General features: G+C 39.4%; 1 protein-coding gene across 6 annotated transcripts in view; it reads left to right on the forward strand.

Moving 5' to 3' along the window:
- PPARGC1A (PPARG coactivator 1 alpha) overlaps positions 1-15,278 on the forward strand; it is a 640,279-nt gene that overhangs the window by 326,103 nt on the left and 298,898 nt on the right. For 3 of the 6 annotated variants that reach the window (XM_035714801.2, XM_049108730.1, XM_025438406.3), the window contains one exon: positions 12,613-12,780. The exons of 1 other annotated variant lie outside the window; for it this stretch is intronic. In XM_035714801.2, coding sequence (XP_035570694.1) covers positions 12,712-12,780 — 69 coding nt within the window. In that variant the 5' untranslated portion in view covers positions 12,613-12,711. Of the gene's footprint in view, positions 1-10,385; positions 10,444-10,513; positions 10,697-12,612; positions 12,781-15,278 lie in introns of those variants that run through there. 2 more of the 6 variants (XM_035714802.2, XM_025438408.3) reach the window with 2 other exon arrangements.

Below are 15,278 nucleotides of genomic sequence, written 5' to 3' on the forward strand. Positions count from 1 at the left end.
TAGAAATGGCTATGGGGCCTTCTTCCTTTTGTAGAGAGGTATGAGCCATAAAACAGTCTGAAAATTAGACATTTATGAAAACAAAGGCCACATCATCTTACCCTGGTGGGTCCCTGATTTCAGTCAAGACTTCCTGCCAGCAGAGTGGGTGCTGCTTGTGATTGGAGGCATATTAGAAATATGATTTCATTTAAGTAGTTCCCACTTGAGTGAGTTACATCCATTCATTGAATGTCTCCATGGACCATGTGCCACACTGAGCCAAGTATCATGTATTCATGATATGATGTAATCAGCACATCAGCCCTTTGGAGCATAATGCCCATTTTACAGATGATGAAAGTGAAGCTCAGGGAAGTGAAGGAAATTGCCCAAGTTACACAGCTGGGGAACTGCAAGATTTGAAAGAGGCTGCATTCTTAAATCTATGTGATTTCTCCAACTGGAAATTCCTTCCTTTGGTTCTAAAAGGCTTTTTGCTCTGCATACATTTTTGAGAAGAGGTGTTACCCTAAGCTAATTCCTGACCTTCTTTCACACCTGGGCTCAGGTATTTTGAGTTCTCCATCACCATCCTTGTCTTCATTGTCGGTTTCAAATGCCACGTCCAGCATGACGTCCATTCTGATACCTTCCAGCAAGAGGTCACCTCTCTCTTTGAATTGTGTTGCCTGTGGTCCTCTGGAAGCTTCACTTAATTGTGGAATTACCTGGCACCTTCTCTAACAAGGACGTTCCATCCTTTGCTCCTCTCTGCATCCTTTGCCCTGCCTGGCACTGTGCCTGGCACATCACAAATAACACATATTTGTTCAGTGAATTGAATCCGAGCTGACTTCGCTCTGACAGGGACCTTGGGAGCGTCAGAATGCCGGGTGGAGGAAAGGTTGTTAACAGAGGAGAATTTCTCTACCCAGACTATTTCATACTTTTTGCCAAGGGCCAGCCCAGATTTCTCTTAAAATTTAGACCACAAGGGATGGAGGCAGAGAAGATGACAAGAGGAGGCAGAGTCTGTTATAAAACCCCAGGAGCCACCTGGCCTGGCCTCCCAAGGAGGGGAGTCCACTCAACTGCTTTTGTTCCTGAAAAATCTCAACTAGAAAGAAAGCAAACATTTAAAACTTTCTCTTGGAAAGCTATTTTGCCTTTGATTTTTCAGAATGTCTTCAAGTGATTTGGGTCTATTTTTAATACCCGTGAGACATGATGTTGTAAGGAGAGCTAAATATAGGGGCCACATCCCCCTTTCTTTTATTCATTGGCCTTAATCTTCCTAGGAGGAAAAGAAAACGCACATGATATTTTGCCATAGAGTTGTGACGTTTGCCCTGATGGGCCCTGCTGAAAGGAAATTCATAAATACTGTGTCGGAAATAAAGATAATGAATGGATTCTTTTTGGAGAAAACGTTAAGTGGGAGTTTCTTTATGTTAAACCTCCCCTGTCTGCTGAAGACTGTGAGATAGTTCCTCTTGTTTTCCTCAGGGTCCTTTGGGGACAGCAGTCAGCCTGTGTTACTGGAGCAAGCTTCAGCACCCTACCATCGGAATCCAGAAGAGTAGGACACTCAGCCAAAAATAACACACGGCATCAGAACAGCAGCTATAATTCCGGTTCATTATATACTTACGAGGCTGCTTCTTCCTCCTCCTTCTCTCCTCCTCCTCCTCCTCTTTCTTTAAAGAATGCATTAAACTCATGTTAAAAGCAAACAATTGTGTGAGTACCCATCGAATCAGAAGGAGGGACTAGGGCTTCCTGAAGCAGTGTAAGCCCAAGAATCTGGGCTGGAGGGCTCTGCTGTCTGTCTTACGTATTCTTTAATGCCTTTGCATTTCCCACACACCTCAGGACTCACACTCTCCAGCTGAGTCTTCAACCTGGTGGCAGGTGCCATCCTGGCCTTTAGTTGTGGTGAAGGGTGATTAAGACGGATAGCAGGTGGAGGCATGGCTATCACCATGGGCTCTGGAATCACCACATAGTCCAGGTTCTACTCCTTCAAGGCCTTGAGAACTTTGGAAAGTTATTGAGCTTTTCCATACTTCCAGTTCCCTCATCTCCATAGAAGAAATCATGATAACACCTTGCAGAATATAGTAAAGATTAAAAAGCATGGCATGCAGTAAGCACTCGACAGCCTTTAGCCTGTAAATCCACCATTGCCACAAATGGCAGTGCCAAGGAATCTTCTAGACCAGTGACATGATTCAGGCCCCTGGTTTAGTATATTTACTATGTCTTCACCATCTGCAGGATGGTCTTGGCTTAAATTGGTTTCTAAATCTGTTCATGGTCTTGATTCCCAGTGCCTGTTTTAGGTAGGGTGGCAGACTGCTTTAAATGAGAAGTTGCATCTACAAGTGTTAGGTCTATGCTCCATGTGGGCTGCCTCTTGGAGGAAAGGTGTCCCAGCCTCTGCTTCCTCTGGTGTTCCTTGATAAACAAGAGCAGCTCACAACCCCTTTTGAGAGATGGAACTAAAATGAAACACTAGATGGTTCTTCCAATGAGGTAGAAATAAAAAGGTCGTAGAGAGCACTCTTTCTATCCCAGTCCAGAAAATACAGCCCCCACTCTCCCAAACCTTCCCATATATATATATATATATATATATATATATATATATATATAATCTTTTTTCTGTGCATGCTCCTATAATTTTGTCTTTAAGAATGGCAGCTCTCCCAAGGAGCGTGCCTTGGTTAAATGCCATTCAAAAGACCATCTCTGCTGATGTTGGGCTCGTCTTTCTCTGAAGGAGACCTTTGGGGAAACAAGGCTCAGGGCTGTTAGGTCAGAAGAACTCTTGTCCCTAAATTTCTCTGTGTATACAAATCATTAACTGGAATTTATCAGAGGAGAGTTTATTTGTCTGTGTGAACATCAGTGTGTTGTCGGTGTCCATGGATATATTTCGATTTTGAAATGAGTCTAAAAAGAAAAAGATTCCATAGGTCAGAGTACTATAAAGTCCTGATATTGTTGTCTACGTTGCTATGGAAATATTTCAGAAACTATTTTATTTAAAACCATTACCACACAAACCAGTTAAATCTAGATTTTATACCAAGGGTTGGGGCAGGATCTCCATGTGGCTCTTCTTAAAGGACCTATGAGTGGGACCTCTAGAGTTGAACTATGTTGAGGTAGGGGATGGGATGGTAGTTAGTGCAAGCACATTCCCTTCTCCATAGCTTAGATATTATTTGTAGCTGAGATGATTTGCTTGCTTAGCTATTTCCCCAGAGATGGTGAGGATGCGGATGTGTTTTCTTTCTCTCTTAATCACTAGGATCTGGCACCATTCTTAGCACATAGTAGGTGTCCAACTCATTTTTTGGTATCCATGAATAATAAAATGATACGAAGACACCACAGTGTAGCTGTTTACTTATGAAGAAAGACACCTGTCTTGATTTCTGTTATAGGAGTAGATTTATCTCTGATGCCAGTTAAGGACTCAGAAAAACATTGAATTTGATTTTTGACATTTGATCTGTCTATACATTTTTGGTTTATTTGATAGCTGTAATAAGAACATTTAAAATATAAAATAAAGTGAATTAAATACATTGTAGAGTTTGTCCCCCTACTCCAACTCTCTAAATGCTGAAAATGCTAAACAAATGTATACTTAGTTCCATGGTTGCTAGGTTAATACCTGGTCTGCATTTGCAAATTGATTTCTTTGTTGTAGAACCTTTAAAAATTATGGCTGTTCAGATAGAATCTAGAAAGTATGAATTCAGCCTTTATTTTGTAGTTCTTGTCATAATGCTTTTCTGGAAAGAAGAATGAATAGCCATGTTTGTAGCAGGTAGCCTCACCTCTAAATTATAGATGTAATTTATGATGGTTCGATTTGGGATTTTTTGACTTTATAATGGTACAAAAGTGATACACATTCAGTAGAAACTGTATTTTGAATTTTGAAGTTGGATCTTTACCTGGGCTAGCGGTATGCATAGGATGCTCTCATGGTGCTGGGTGGCGTCAGTGAACTGAGCTTCCACTCAGACACATGATCAAAAGGGTAAACCACTGACACACAATCATGCTGTGCCCATACGACCATTCTGTTTTTTTTTTACTTTTGGTACAGTATTCAATAATTACATGAGATATTCAACATCATATTATAAAGCAGGCTTTCTGTTAGATGATTTTGCTTAACTGTAGGCTACTGTCTTATGAGCACATTTAAATTAGGTCAGGTGTATTATTAAGCGTGTTTTTGAGTTACGATATTTTCAACTTACTATAAGTTTATCAGGGTGTAACCCTATCATAAGTCCAGGAGGATCTGTATATTGTTTTTTTGTGGTTTTTAGTCAAATCCTTGATGTTACTTTGACTTGGTTTTCATGATTTAATTTATTTTAGTTGGTAAAGATTATTCATCACTCATTTAATTCCAAGGTTATCTATTGATTCTTTTCTCCTCATTTGGTATTTTCTGACATTTTGTGGCACTCAAAATTGATTTATACAAAATCAGTCATCTGAATGTCCAGAGGAGGCATCTTTCACTTGTCATCAGCTGTTTTTCTGAACTAATAAGTAGAACAATCATGTATGTTGAGGTTTCTGAGTAATTGAAGGGCAGGAGTCTTGCCCTTCACACCAGTTGTATCATACTTATAAAATTCTTCCATGATTTTGAAAGTGAGATCACTGAGAAGATTCTCCCAAAGTAGCACCAAGTAGTTTCTTGGTTGGGGACTAAACTCTTCCTTATAACATATTTTTAAAGGAGTTTATTTATTTATTTATTTATTTATTAATAAATTATTGCATGAACAGGGGGTGGGGCAGAGGAAGAGAGAATCTCAAGCTGACTCTGCACTGAGCATGGAGCCCAGCACAAGGCTTGATCTCACCACCCTGAGATAATGACCTGAGTTGAAATCAAGAGTTGTACACTTAACCCACTGAGCCACCTAAGTGCCCCAACCTGTAACCTATGTCAGTCATTCTGTTCTAAGCTACTCTAAATCTATGTTCATGATAATATAAATATAATAATAATAATAAAGCTTGCTGTGCAAATAGGCCTTCATGGTAAGTCCTAGCCCATTGTTTCTTAAACTTAATGGATTAGCTTTATTAAAATGCAAATGAACTTCTGTAGATTTGGAGTGAGGCTCAGGATTCTACATTTTGATAAGCTCCTAGGTGATGCTGGTCTGTAATGCTTGGAGTAACAAGTCTTTAGCTTACCTTGCAACCCAATTCACATCCTAATTCACTCCTATTTTGAAATTATCAAACAGTATCTGAGGTTCCCCTTGTGTTAAGATGTTACTATTAAGAGTAGGTGAAGAGGGATCCCTGGGTGGCGCAGCGGTTTGGCGCCTGCCTTTGGCCCAGGGCGCGATCCTGGAGACCCGGGATCGAATCCCACGTCGGGCTCCCGGTGCATGGAGCCTGCTTCTCCCTCTGCCTGTGTCTCTGCCTCTCTCTCTCTCTCTGTGACTATCATGAATAAATAAATAAAATCTTAAAAAAAAAAAATTAAAAAAAAAAAGAGTAGGTGAAGAAGGAAGAGACCCCAACATCCCCTCTCACCCTCCTGCCTGTGCCAACTTATATTTCATAACAGCAATTAGAACCTAAGTATGTGTTTAAGTATGTAAACCAGTTCAATCGTTTTTAATAATCTTCAATCTGAAGAACTTGGTGGTTGATAAAGTGCGTTTTCAGGAGTCTTTGAATTCCTATTTTGGAAATTTATTTGTGCCCAAGGAACTTTGGCAGCCCTTCACCTTTTCTGCTCCAGGCCTTTCTCCTCTTCTGAAATTGCCTTGTTCCCATCATCATTCCTTGCCTGGATGCAAAGTCTTACTCTTCAAGCCAAACTGGAAAATAGTTTGGGACAAAGTGTTAGGAGATCAAGCTTTAGGTTGCACCTCCTAGGAGTAGTTGCAGTTTCATAGATAGTGATAGTAAAGTTTAAAAACTAAACTACCAGTATGACTGGTAGAATTTTTTTTTTTTTTTTTTTTTTAGCGCCATAATAGACTACTGCTGGACTTTTGAGGGGGAGAGTGGAAGGAGGGGGAGAAAGAGGGAAAGAAATTTCCAGCCTGCCATATAACCTATTTCTCATTCATTTTACTCATAAGATCTACCTTCCCACTCTACTCATTAATCTATTGGTTATTATTTTGAGGGCTTAAGACTTCAGGTGGTCTTTCAAGCAAACTCTTAAGAAAATGTTCTATAAATCATATGTGCTTTGTTTAACATTTGCTAAGGTAATACTCTGTGTCTCTGGGCTCCCTCAATGTCCAGGATACCACAAAGTCAGGAACAGTATATAAACATACTGGAAAGGGAAATTTTTTTTTTATTGAATTGGGAAGAATAATGTATGGAACATCTTCACCTGGTTGGACTTAGATTTGATTCTTCCCAAATCAGTGACAGATTCATATGTAGAGAAAAATTGAGGTTCTCATCTGTATGTTGTTTTTTTATTACATTATTTTGCTTCAGGCTCAAGTATATCAAAGTAATTCAGACACTGTGGATGAAATCATCTGATTTCCATCAATAAATGTCTACTAAATCCTTCTGATTATAGGCAGTTGGTATTATTACATAGTTATAGAAGAAATGGTAATATCATGCAGTAATTAATTGGAGTCTACGTGCCTCAGATTTATACAACATTTAATGCTTATAGTTATAGCTAGGCTGTTTCTCATTTAAGTGAGACAAGTAGACTTGGGTATTGAAGTGGATTCTGTTTCTTGGTTTGAATATTTGAGTCTATTGCTTTCTATCTCTGTTCATTATATGCAGGTTAAGAAAAAATCCTTCCTGGTTTGCCATTTTCTTTTTTATCATAGAAGACTTCTTATTCCGTACAATTGAAAATGGTTGTTGACTGATTGATCAAGTAAGTTGCTTAAGTTGGGGGAATCGTAAATCACATATATACACAACACATTTGACTTTTGCTTAAAATCCATAAATGCACATTTATTCACCATTGTTTTGCTGTGGAGCCAAGGCCTTTGCAATAAGTTGTAGGGATGTTGTTTTTGCATAAGCTATATCCGTAAAGGAGCCTCTACAAATTCCAGTTTCAATTCCAGTTTCAATTTCAGAAATGTTCAGAAATTCCAGTTTCAATTTTTTTAACGTTAATTAAGAATATAAAGACAGTGACTAGCAACCCAAGTAGAGAGGTCTGTATAGATTTTTATCATCCCTGCCCCACAATGACAATTTTTTTAAAAAGCATTTTTTCCTTATTGGGTCTCTCCAAAGCATTTGACTAGTTTTGGTAAAGCAACAATTCTCTCTCTATTGCAACTCACATTTTATAGAAATATTGTTTAACTGAATTATGTAATTACATTAATAGGCTCAACTGGCATAAATAGGGCTGGGAACACATAAGTGAATTTTGGTAAGCGTGCAACCCAAAGTACATGGTATATGAGAGTATTTTGCTAGCTAGAGTGTTCTACTGACTACAGTCCTGTGGATAGCTCTATTGTTCAGTTTAGGTATTTTATGCAGGGAACAGTAAACATTAATTATTCCAGTGAAACAGTGACCTTGAGACCAATACTTTATTTTTTCTTCCTTTTCAAAATATGACTATAGGACCAGAGTTCATCCATTTCAGATTTATCATTCTTATGATAGCCATTTTTATTTGTTTTTGTTTTGTTTTGTTAGAGACACCTCTGGTGTTGTGGATTTAATACCTTATTATAGTTGTTTTTTTTCTTTTGTGAGGCAAATTTCTGAAGACTAACATCTTACTATTAGATTTCAATTAAGAAACAAAATGTAAAAACAAAAGTAAATGTTTATAAGAAATACCTTGGAAAATTTTAGTGAGAATGGATGTGAAGGGAGGATGTATAATAAAATGGGTGTTAAAAACTCATAAAAATTCTAGCCCAGCTGTTAAGTGAAAGTGTGTGCAAAATCCTATCAGTGGGTAAAAGACCATCCATTTTTTTCATGCCTGGAGACTCCTTGGCTCCCTACTTATTCTCATCAATGTGCCCTGCTCTCCTGACCTCAGACTTCCTTTCATTTTCTCCTCTATAGAGAATATCTGCATCTACTTGAACACACTTATGGCCATATCATACCCTCATTGGACACTGGAATGCATGATTTAATTCACCTGGGAAACTCTTTATTTTCTAGACTTTTAATTCTTAGAATGAAGTATTTTTATTGTATAAACCAGAAGAAATATCCTTAGATTTGAGACAGGATTGACTGATGATACATTTTGTATAGATTTTTCCTTTTTAAAATTTTTTTTACTATAACTCTCTGTATGGAAATGTTACAAATTCTAAAACTCTATTTCTTATTAGCATATTCTTTTTTTTTTAAAGGTTTATTTATTTATTTGAGGGAGAGAGAGAGAGAGCACACAGTGGGGAGGGACAGAGAGAGAGGGAAGAGAATGTCTCCCAAGCAGGCTCCACTCTGAGCCCTACACGAGCTCCATCTCCTGACCCTGAGATCGCCACCTGAGCCAAAACCAAGAGTTGGACACTTAACCAACTGTGCCACCCAGGCATCCCTAGTCAGCATATTCTTTTTTTTTTAATTTATTTTTATTTATTTATGATAGACATAGAGAGAGAGAGAGGCAGAGACACAGGCAGAGGAGAGGGAGAAGCAGGCTCCATGCCGGGAGCCCGACACGGGACTCGATCCCGGGACTCCAGGATCGCGCCCTGGGCCAAAGGCAGGCGCGAAACTGCTGAGCCACTCAGGGATTCCCCTAGTCAGCATATTCTTATTAAGCTGCTTATCTTGAGGGAAAAATAGTGATTGGCTGGCAATTCTCGGTGTTACTTCGCTTGTAGGTGTATCACCCTATCTCTGCCTTCATTTTCACAAGGCATCTCCCCATGTGTGTGTCTTTATGTACACTTTCAACCTTTTTATACAGACACTGGTCATGTTGGATCAAAGTTCACCCTGATGACCTTGTTTTAGCTTGATCACCATTGTCAAAACCCTATGTCCAAGTAAGGTCACATTTTGAGGTACTAATGTTTGGGACTCCAACATATCTCTGTGGGAGGACATAATACAATGCATGACATGGGTCATAGTTATTAACACTTGCATTTGAAAACCATTTAAAGAAAAAAAAAAAAAAGACTCTCCCAGTGGTGTCCCAGAGCAGGTTAAAATTTGTGTTCTGAAATGTCAGTGCTGTGATCTGGCCAGAGTGTTATCTCTACTTTTCTTTATACTTTATTTTCATAGTCAAAACTTCCCTTTAATGAAAACATTTTACCAAGGTGGAAACAAAACTAATTCTTTTTGGGTTGCTTGATTTAAGAATAGTGAATAAAAGCTATGCTATTTAATAAGCTCCTCTATTCACGTATGTTCTCATTATGTTTACATTTGGGAGACATGTACTTTATCAGTAGCGAATTTATACCGTGCCACATTTATTATTTGATGCTTCATTTTGCTTTCATTAATTTCCTTGCTAAATGATAAGTAGCATTAAAGTCATGCTATTCTGAGTTTGCATTCTGAGACAGAGTGACACTGCATTATTGAACACTTTTACCCTTTCTTTTTAAAATTCATATTTCTACATCCTCTGTGGAAATGGCCACGCTTAATGCTACTAGCTTATGAGTAGGAGAAATGTAGGCCTTAAAAGAAGGGGAAATACTGGAGTGGAGAGACATGTGTAGCACAGGCTTGGCTTGTCATGGAATCTATTTAAAATTATATTGCAGACTTACTCAAGGCTTGCGATAAATGCTCTAGGTGGATTGTCTCATGTTATTCTTACAATGACTCCGTATAATAAGAATGGTGTATTGGCCGGGGTGGGCTAGGTGATGCTGAGGGAACAAACAACCCTGAAAGTTTATTTCTTGTTCCCATAGTGTCTGTTGTTGGTCCGGGTTACTCTCCAAGGTAACCATTCTCCATGAGTCAGCTCAGCCGTCCGGTTTGCTTTGGTAGTAAGGCACAACTTATCAACACATGCCTCGTGATCACTGCATTACGGGGGGAAGGTGGGCTGACAGTCAAGTGCCAGTGATCAAGGCCTCCCCGTGGGAAGTGATACCCATCCTTTTTCCCATATTTCATTGGTCGAAACAAGTCATGTGCTTATGGTTAATTTTAAGGTGTTTAAGGCAATTCAGTCTTGCTGCGTGACTGGAATAGAAGAGAATCAGATATTGAAAACAATAAAATGCCTAACTGAGATGATAATGCCACCCTTTTTCAGGCATGGAAACTAGGGTTCTGAGGCATTGGGTGACCTGGTCAGGGATCCAGAGCTACATCATAATAGGGCTGCTAATCAAACCTAGGTCCTTTTGACTTTAAAGACTGTAGTCAACCACTTTGTGTCCTGCCTTCTATAACAACTGATTGAGCGGCCTTGCAGATGGTGTGATTCAAATGGTAAAACTGATTGCTCCCAGCGTTCCTTATAGGGTCCTGTTGCTAAAGTGTTTACAGAGAGAGGGAAGAACTGATGATTGGTGAGGCTGCCATTGAGTCTAGCATCTGGGAAAATATTCTGGACCCTTGTGCTTCTGGCCCATCTCTTTTTACACCTCAGGATAACCTCTGGAGAAGCATCTGAATATTCTCAAAAAAAGAGAGAAGCCAAGCGAGTAAAGGAAGGCTTTTGCATTTATCTGCTTTGCTAGAGGTGAGGTGCAAAATATAGTCTTGTGATTATTAAAAGGATAGTAATGGCAAGTTAGGCTTGTATGGCAATTTCTAATCTACAAAACATGTTCATCAATAATCTGAAGATATGAGGAAACCTATGTGCATTAACTGACAGTGACATCGTATCAGTGAAGTGTGATTGTCAAGGCAGACGATGTGATCCAAGACTGCACAAGTAAAAGGGCATGATGTAGGGATCTAGAACACTGTAGTCAGATCTGAGTTAACACTTGGCCCATAACCTGGGCAGATATATTTGTCTCTTGAATTCTTCATCTATAAATCAGGAGCATAATGATGACTTCATAGAATCTTTATACAGAATAAATGAAGTAAGGCTAATGAAGCACTTAAAACAGTGCTGGTCACCTAGTTCCATGCTCAGTAGATGCTGGCTGTTATTATAGTTATTATTATTATTATTATTATTATTATTATTATTATTAGGAGGAGGAGGATTTTCCAAATAAGGTATGTGATAATTAGGCTCTGTGTACAATGGTCGATCACAGCAGAAATACTATATTGGCTTCTGGAATATTACAATCACTATCACCAGAGGTAGTGGAATGAATTTTGAGGCTAGTAACCAGGATGAAAAAATTCCCAAGGGCCTCTCACATGGTTTGCTAAAGAAATAGAAAGATCTCACCTGGAAAAGAAACCCTTTAGCAGAGGCTTGAGGCATGGACCACTATTGTCCTTGGATCTTTGAAGGGTCGTCCTACAGAATAGTTTTTAGTCTTATTCCTTATAGAATTAAAGAGTAGTGCAGTTATAGAAGTGACAAGGGGAAGGCTATTGATTGATTTGGGGACAAAGCTATCAACCATAGAATAAGACTGTCTCAGGAGGGGGTGAGTTTACCACTTATGATGGTATAAGCATTGTTTGACGGGTTGTGGGGATTCAAGCAACAGAAGAGTGATTAGATTCGAGAAACCTCAAATGATATTCAAAACTGAGTTCTGTGATTTTAATCCTGGGTTCTGAAGGGGATGAAGCTTTGGCAACAGTATTTTTACAAAGCTTTCCAGTTGTTTGTGCTGTGCAGCCAAGTTTGAGAACCACTGTTCTAACTGAAAAGAAGTAGGTGCTATTGACAGTAGCCCCAGCTACACGTCTTAAAACTATAGGTAATCAATTCTGAACAGCAGGAGAGGGTCATTCTGTGTGAGAAGCCACTGAAGCAGGATAGAGTTTGGTTGGATTTGGTTTGGTTTATCCTCACATTTTGAGGAGTCTGTCCGAACTGAAACCTCTGATCATTTTGGATAATCATTCGGGAAAAGGGTGGTGGTCCATGGTCAAGGTCGAGTGTCTGCGGCAAAACATCCCATGGGGTGAAACCAGGGACTCTAGATGCTCAGGATTCAACTATAGGGATCAGTCTATTTTTCACCCCAGGGAGCTTGCTATTTTTCATGTTTACTGGCTGCTGAGTGATTCATATGGTGCTGGGGGAGATGTGTTCAAATGAAATGTGTTGCTTCTATGTAAAGGAGCTTATTACTTCCAGGATATTCCAGCCTATTGATGCAACCCTGCAGAACAATGCAAATTCTGGTTGTGTGTGTGTGTGCATGTGTGTGAGATGTGTGTTGGGGTAAGGAGAAGATGGGAGCACACATAGAAATGCATATTTCTAGGGCATAGAGCATGCCTTCACACTTCCCTTCTCTGACCTTTATGCCAGAAGCATAAGAATGACCCATTGTCCGCTGGCTCTGGAGTTTAGTTGTTCCTAATCTCTGGACTCTCAATGGCTGAGCTGGCCTCTCGCCTGGCCAGTTGGCAGCTGTCAGGGTAGCCCCGTGTATCCCAAATTTATTCCCATGTGGCTTCTTCCTGCCCGATCCCTCATCCTCTGGCCTGGCATTTTCTCCATGACAGTCTGCCCCTGAACTGCCTTCGCTGCCGCTTTGGTAAAGGCTTGCAACGAAAGGGAGTAACAGCCACTGGCGGATCCAGTTTGTGCAAGCAGCATCAGCAATGGATGAGACCTCCCCCAGGCTGGAAGAAGACTGGAAAAAAGGCCTTCAGCGAGAAGCGAGCTGGCAGGTAAGTGATGTCCTCAGCTCCGGACGGACCCAGATCTCTCTCTGTCTCTTTCTCTCAACTCTTTCGCCCAAGCGTAGGTAATTCGCATCAGCCTGTTTGCAGAACTGCATTATCTGCAGACACATCCATTTGGGAAAAGTCCTCATTAATTTCCATTTCTTTGTAAACCATGCAAATAAGACTCCAAATGAATTTACTCCATATTCTCAAGCAAGCTAATAGAGTTTTACAAATCTATAGATGTTGCTAAATTTATACTTTCTTAATAAAGGCCCTTGAATTAACAAGTTGCAGGTGTATATCAAAGGAAACATGCAGATTTGGTTTGTGTGAGTACAAGCTCATTGTAATATAAAAATTTAATACAACACCTGTCATCAGACTTACTTTATGGTGTTATAGTAGCTTGGAATAAGGGGCTTGGTTTTAACCTATTTTAATGAGGTGACCATTCTTTTAATGCAGCTTGCGTGCCTTTCTTATTTATGCTGAACTCATAATAGGTAGAAGCTCCGTGGTATGCAGAGAGTTCAAGCTAAAGGATTCATTTTGGTGTAGAGGCAGTTTTCATTAAAATATGCAAAGCAGTAATGTTTATACGTTACAATACCTATTTCAAATTAGCAAAATTATATGCTCCTGTCTCGTAAGCTGCCAACTGAAATCCCTTCCTAAATCCTGTTGAATGGCTTTGATTACTCTTCTTCACATTACACATTACACACCTCTAATGCATATTTTTACGCATCCACTGCATTGCTATTTAATTAGACAACAATATTGAAGAGCGATGCCAGAGCTCTTTTTTTCTTAAATGCCACTGCCTTATGGAAAAAGAACACTTCCATGCATGAAGCGTTTCTTTTGGGTGGTGTCGGATAAAGTGAAACTGTGATTTTCCATTTTGTCTATGGCAGAAAGTTTCACAGAACAATGGTGATTCAGGAATTAGTTGATTTTCAACATCAATTATAAAAAAATAATTCTCTCTTTTTATAAAAAGAGGGAAAGTTTTCATAAAATTTCTCTGCAGGAGAAATTCTAGAGAAATATGGCACTGATATTGACAGGTATGTTCTGTTCTAAGCAATGTGATGTTAAGTAAGGAGCTTCCGAAAAAAACATCCTCCAGCCTGCCATGAAATTGGCGTCCTTCCACTTTGAGTGGGAGCATTATTTAGGAAGTAGGAAGGGATACAAAATGAATCTCTGCATGCTACTTTGAGAATGTCATGTGGTGGGTCTCCAGGGGGTCTAAACAAATATTCAGATATTTTATGGTAGGTGGTTGTGACTTTAGGATTTTTGCCTTTTGTTTATGAGTTTTCCTTTAGAAAGTTAGCATTTTATATATAGTCTTTGCCTCAAGGGAGGATTAAAGAAGGAAGGATGTGAGCAGATGACTCAGAGATCTCTGTAGACAAAATATTTAAATTAGAAACATGAAATCCAAATGTTTATGTAAAAAAGCACGTGTTTTATAATGTCAGCATCCCATGAACCTTTAGCTTAGTAATTTCCTAGAGGCAAATAATGCACATGCTCTCTTTGCTTCTTGCTTCTAAAGATGCAATCCTATATTCTGGTCAACCCCCGTCATTGGATAACTGAAGCTCTTCAGTAGTGGAAGTAGTGCTTATGAAAAGGGCATTCTATTCTCTGGTTTGGTCTCTTTGACTCTTGGTAATGCAATGGATGGAAATGATGTCAAGTATGTCCGCTCCAGCTTCACCTATTCCCCACCCCCCCATTGAGCGCTGCCTGCTGCCCCCACCCTCTGGTCATCAGTATGGCCATGCCAGGTTCCCATATGCACAAAGTCACCCCATTTCTGCTGACAGTCAAGCTGTCCCCAAAGGAGGAAATTAAATCTAATGGCACCAGATGCAAGAGTTTTGTGAGAATGACTTCCTTTAGCCATCCATGGTAGTGATGAATTTGGGATTTTAAAACAAATTGTGAGTGATGTTGAAGCTTTAGTTTAGCCAAGTACTACATTTCTTACTGAAAATGATCCAATACTTTCCTATCCACCTACTATTTATCAATCACTGTGGTAGGGGTTCTGTGTGTGAGTGTGCGTGTGTGTGCACGTGTGTACGTGCATGCAGATGCCTACGTGTGTGTGTATATATGTGTTTGTCCACATCTCCATAAGCAGCCTAGAAGAGTGATATGATTGCTTCCATTTTATAGATGAAAAAATGAAGACTCGAGGAAGTTATATAACCTGTTGAAAGCCATCCAGTGCTCAAGTTCAGGCCTGTTTGAATCCAATGCCAATTCCACTTTTGTTGCTGTGTGATCTGAATTGAATTTTATCTCATTTTTTATATCATGGAATAGTAGTTTATGAGCAGCTGTGACGTGGGCAGGAAGGAAGCAGAAGGAAGAAAAGGAGAAAGCATGACAATCTTCTAATAGAATAATCAATCTCTGAATCATTAAGACTTTAATAAAATGTTTTTTTTAATAGTTTGTTTTTTTAACCCTTACCC

This window comes from Canis lupus, chromosome 3 (assembly GCF_003254725.2).
Source record: "Canis lupus dingo isolate Sandy chromosome 3, ASM325472v2, whole genome shotgun sequence".
NCBI classification, from domain to species: domain Eukaryota; kingdom Metazoa; phylum Chordata; class Mammalia; order Carnivora; family Canidae; genus Canis; species Canis lupus.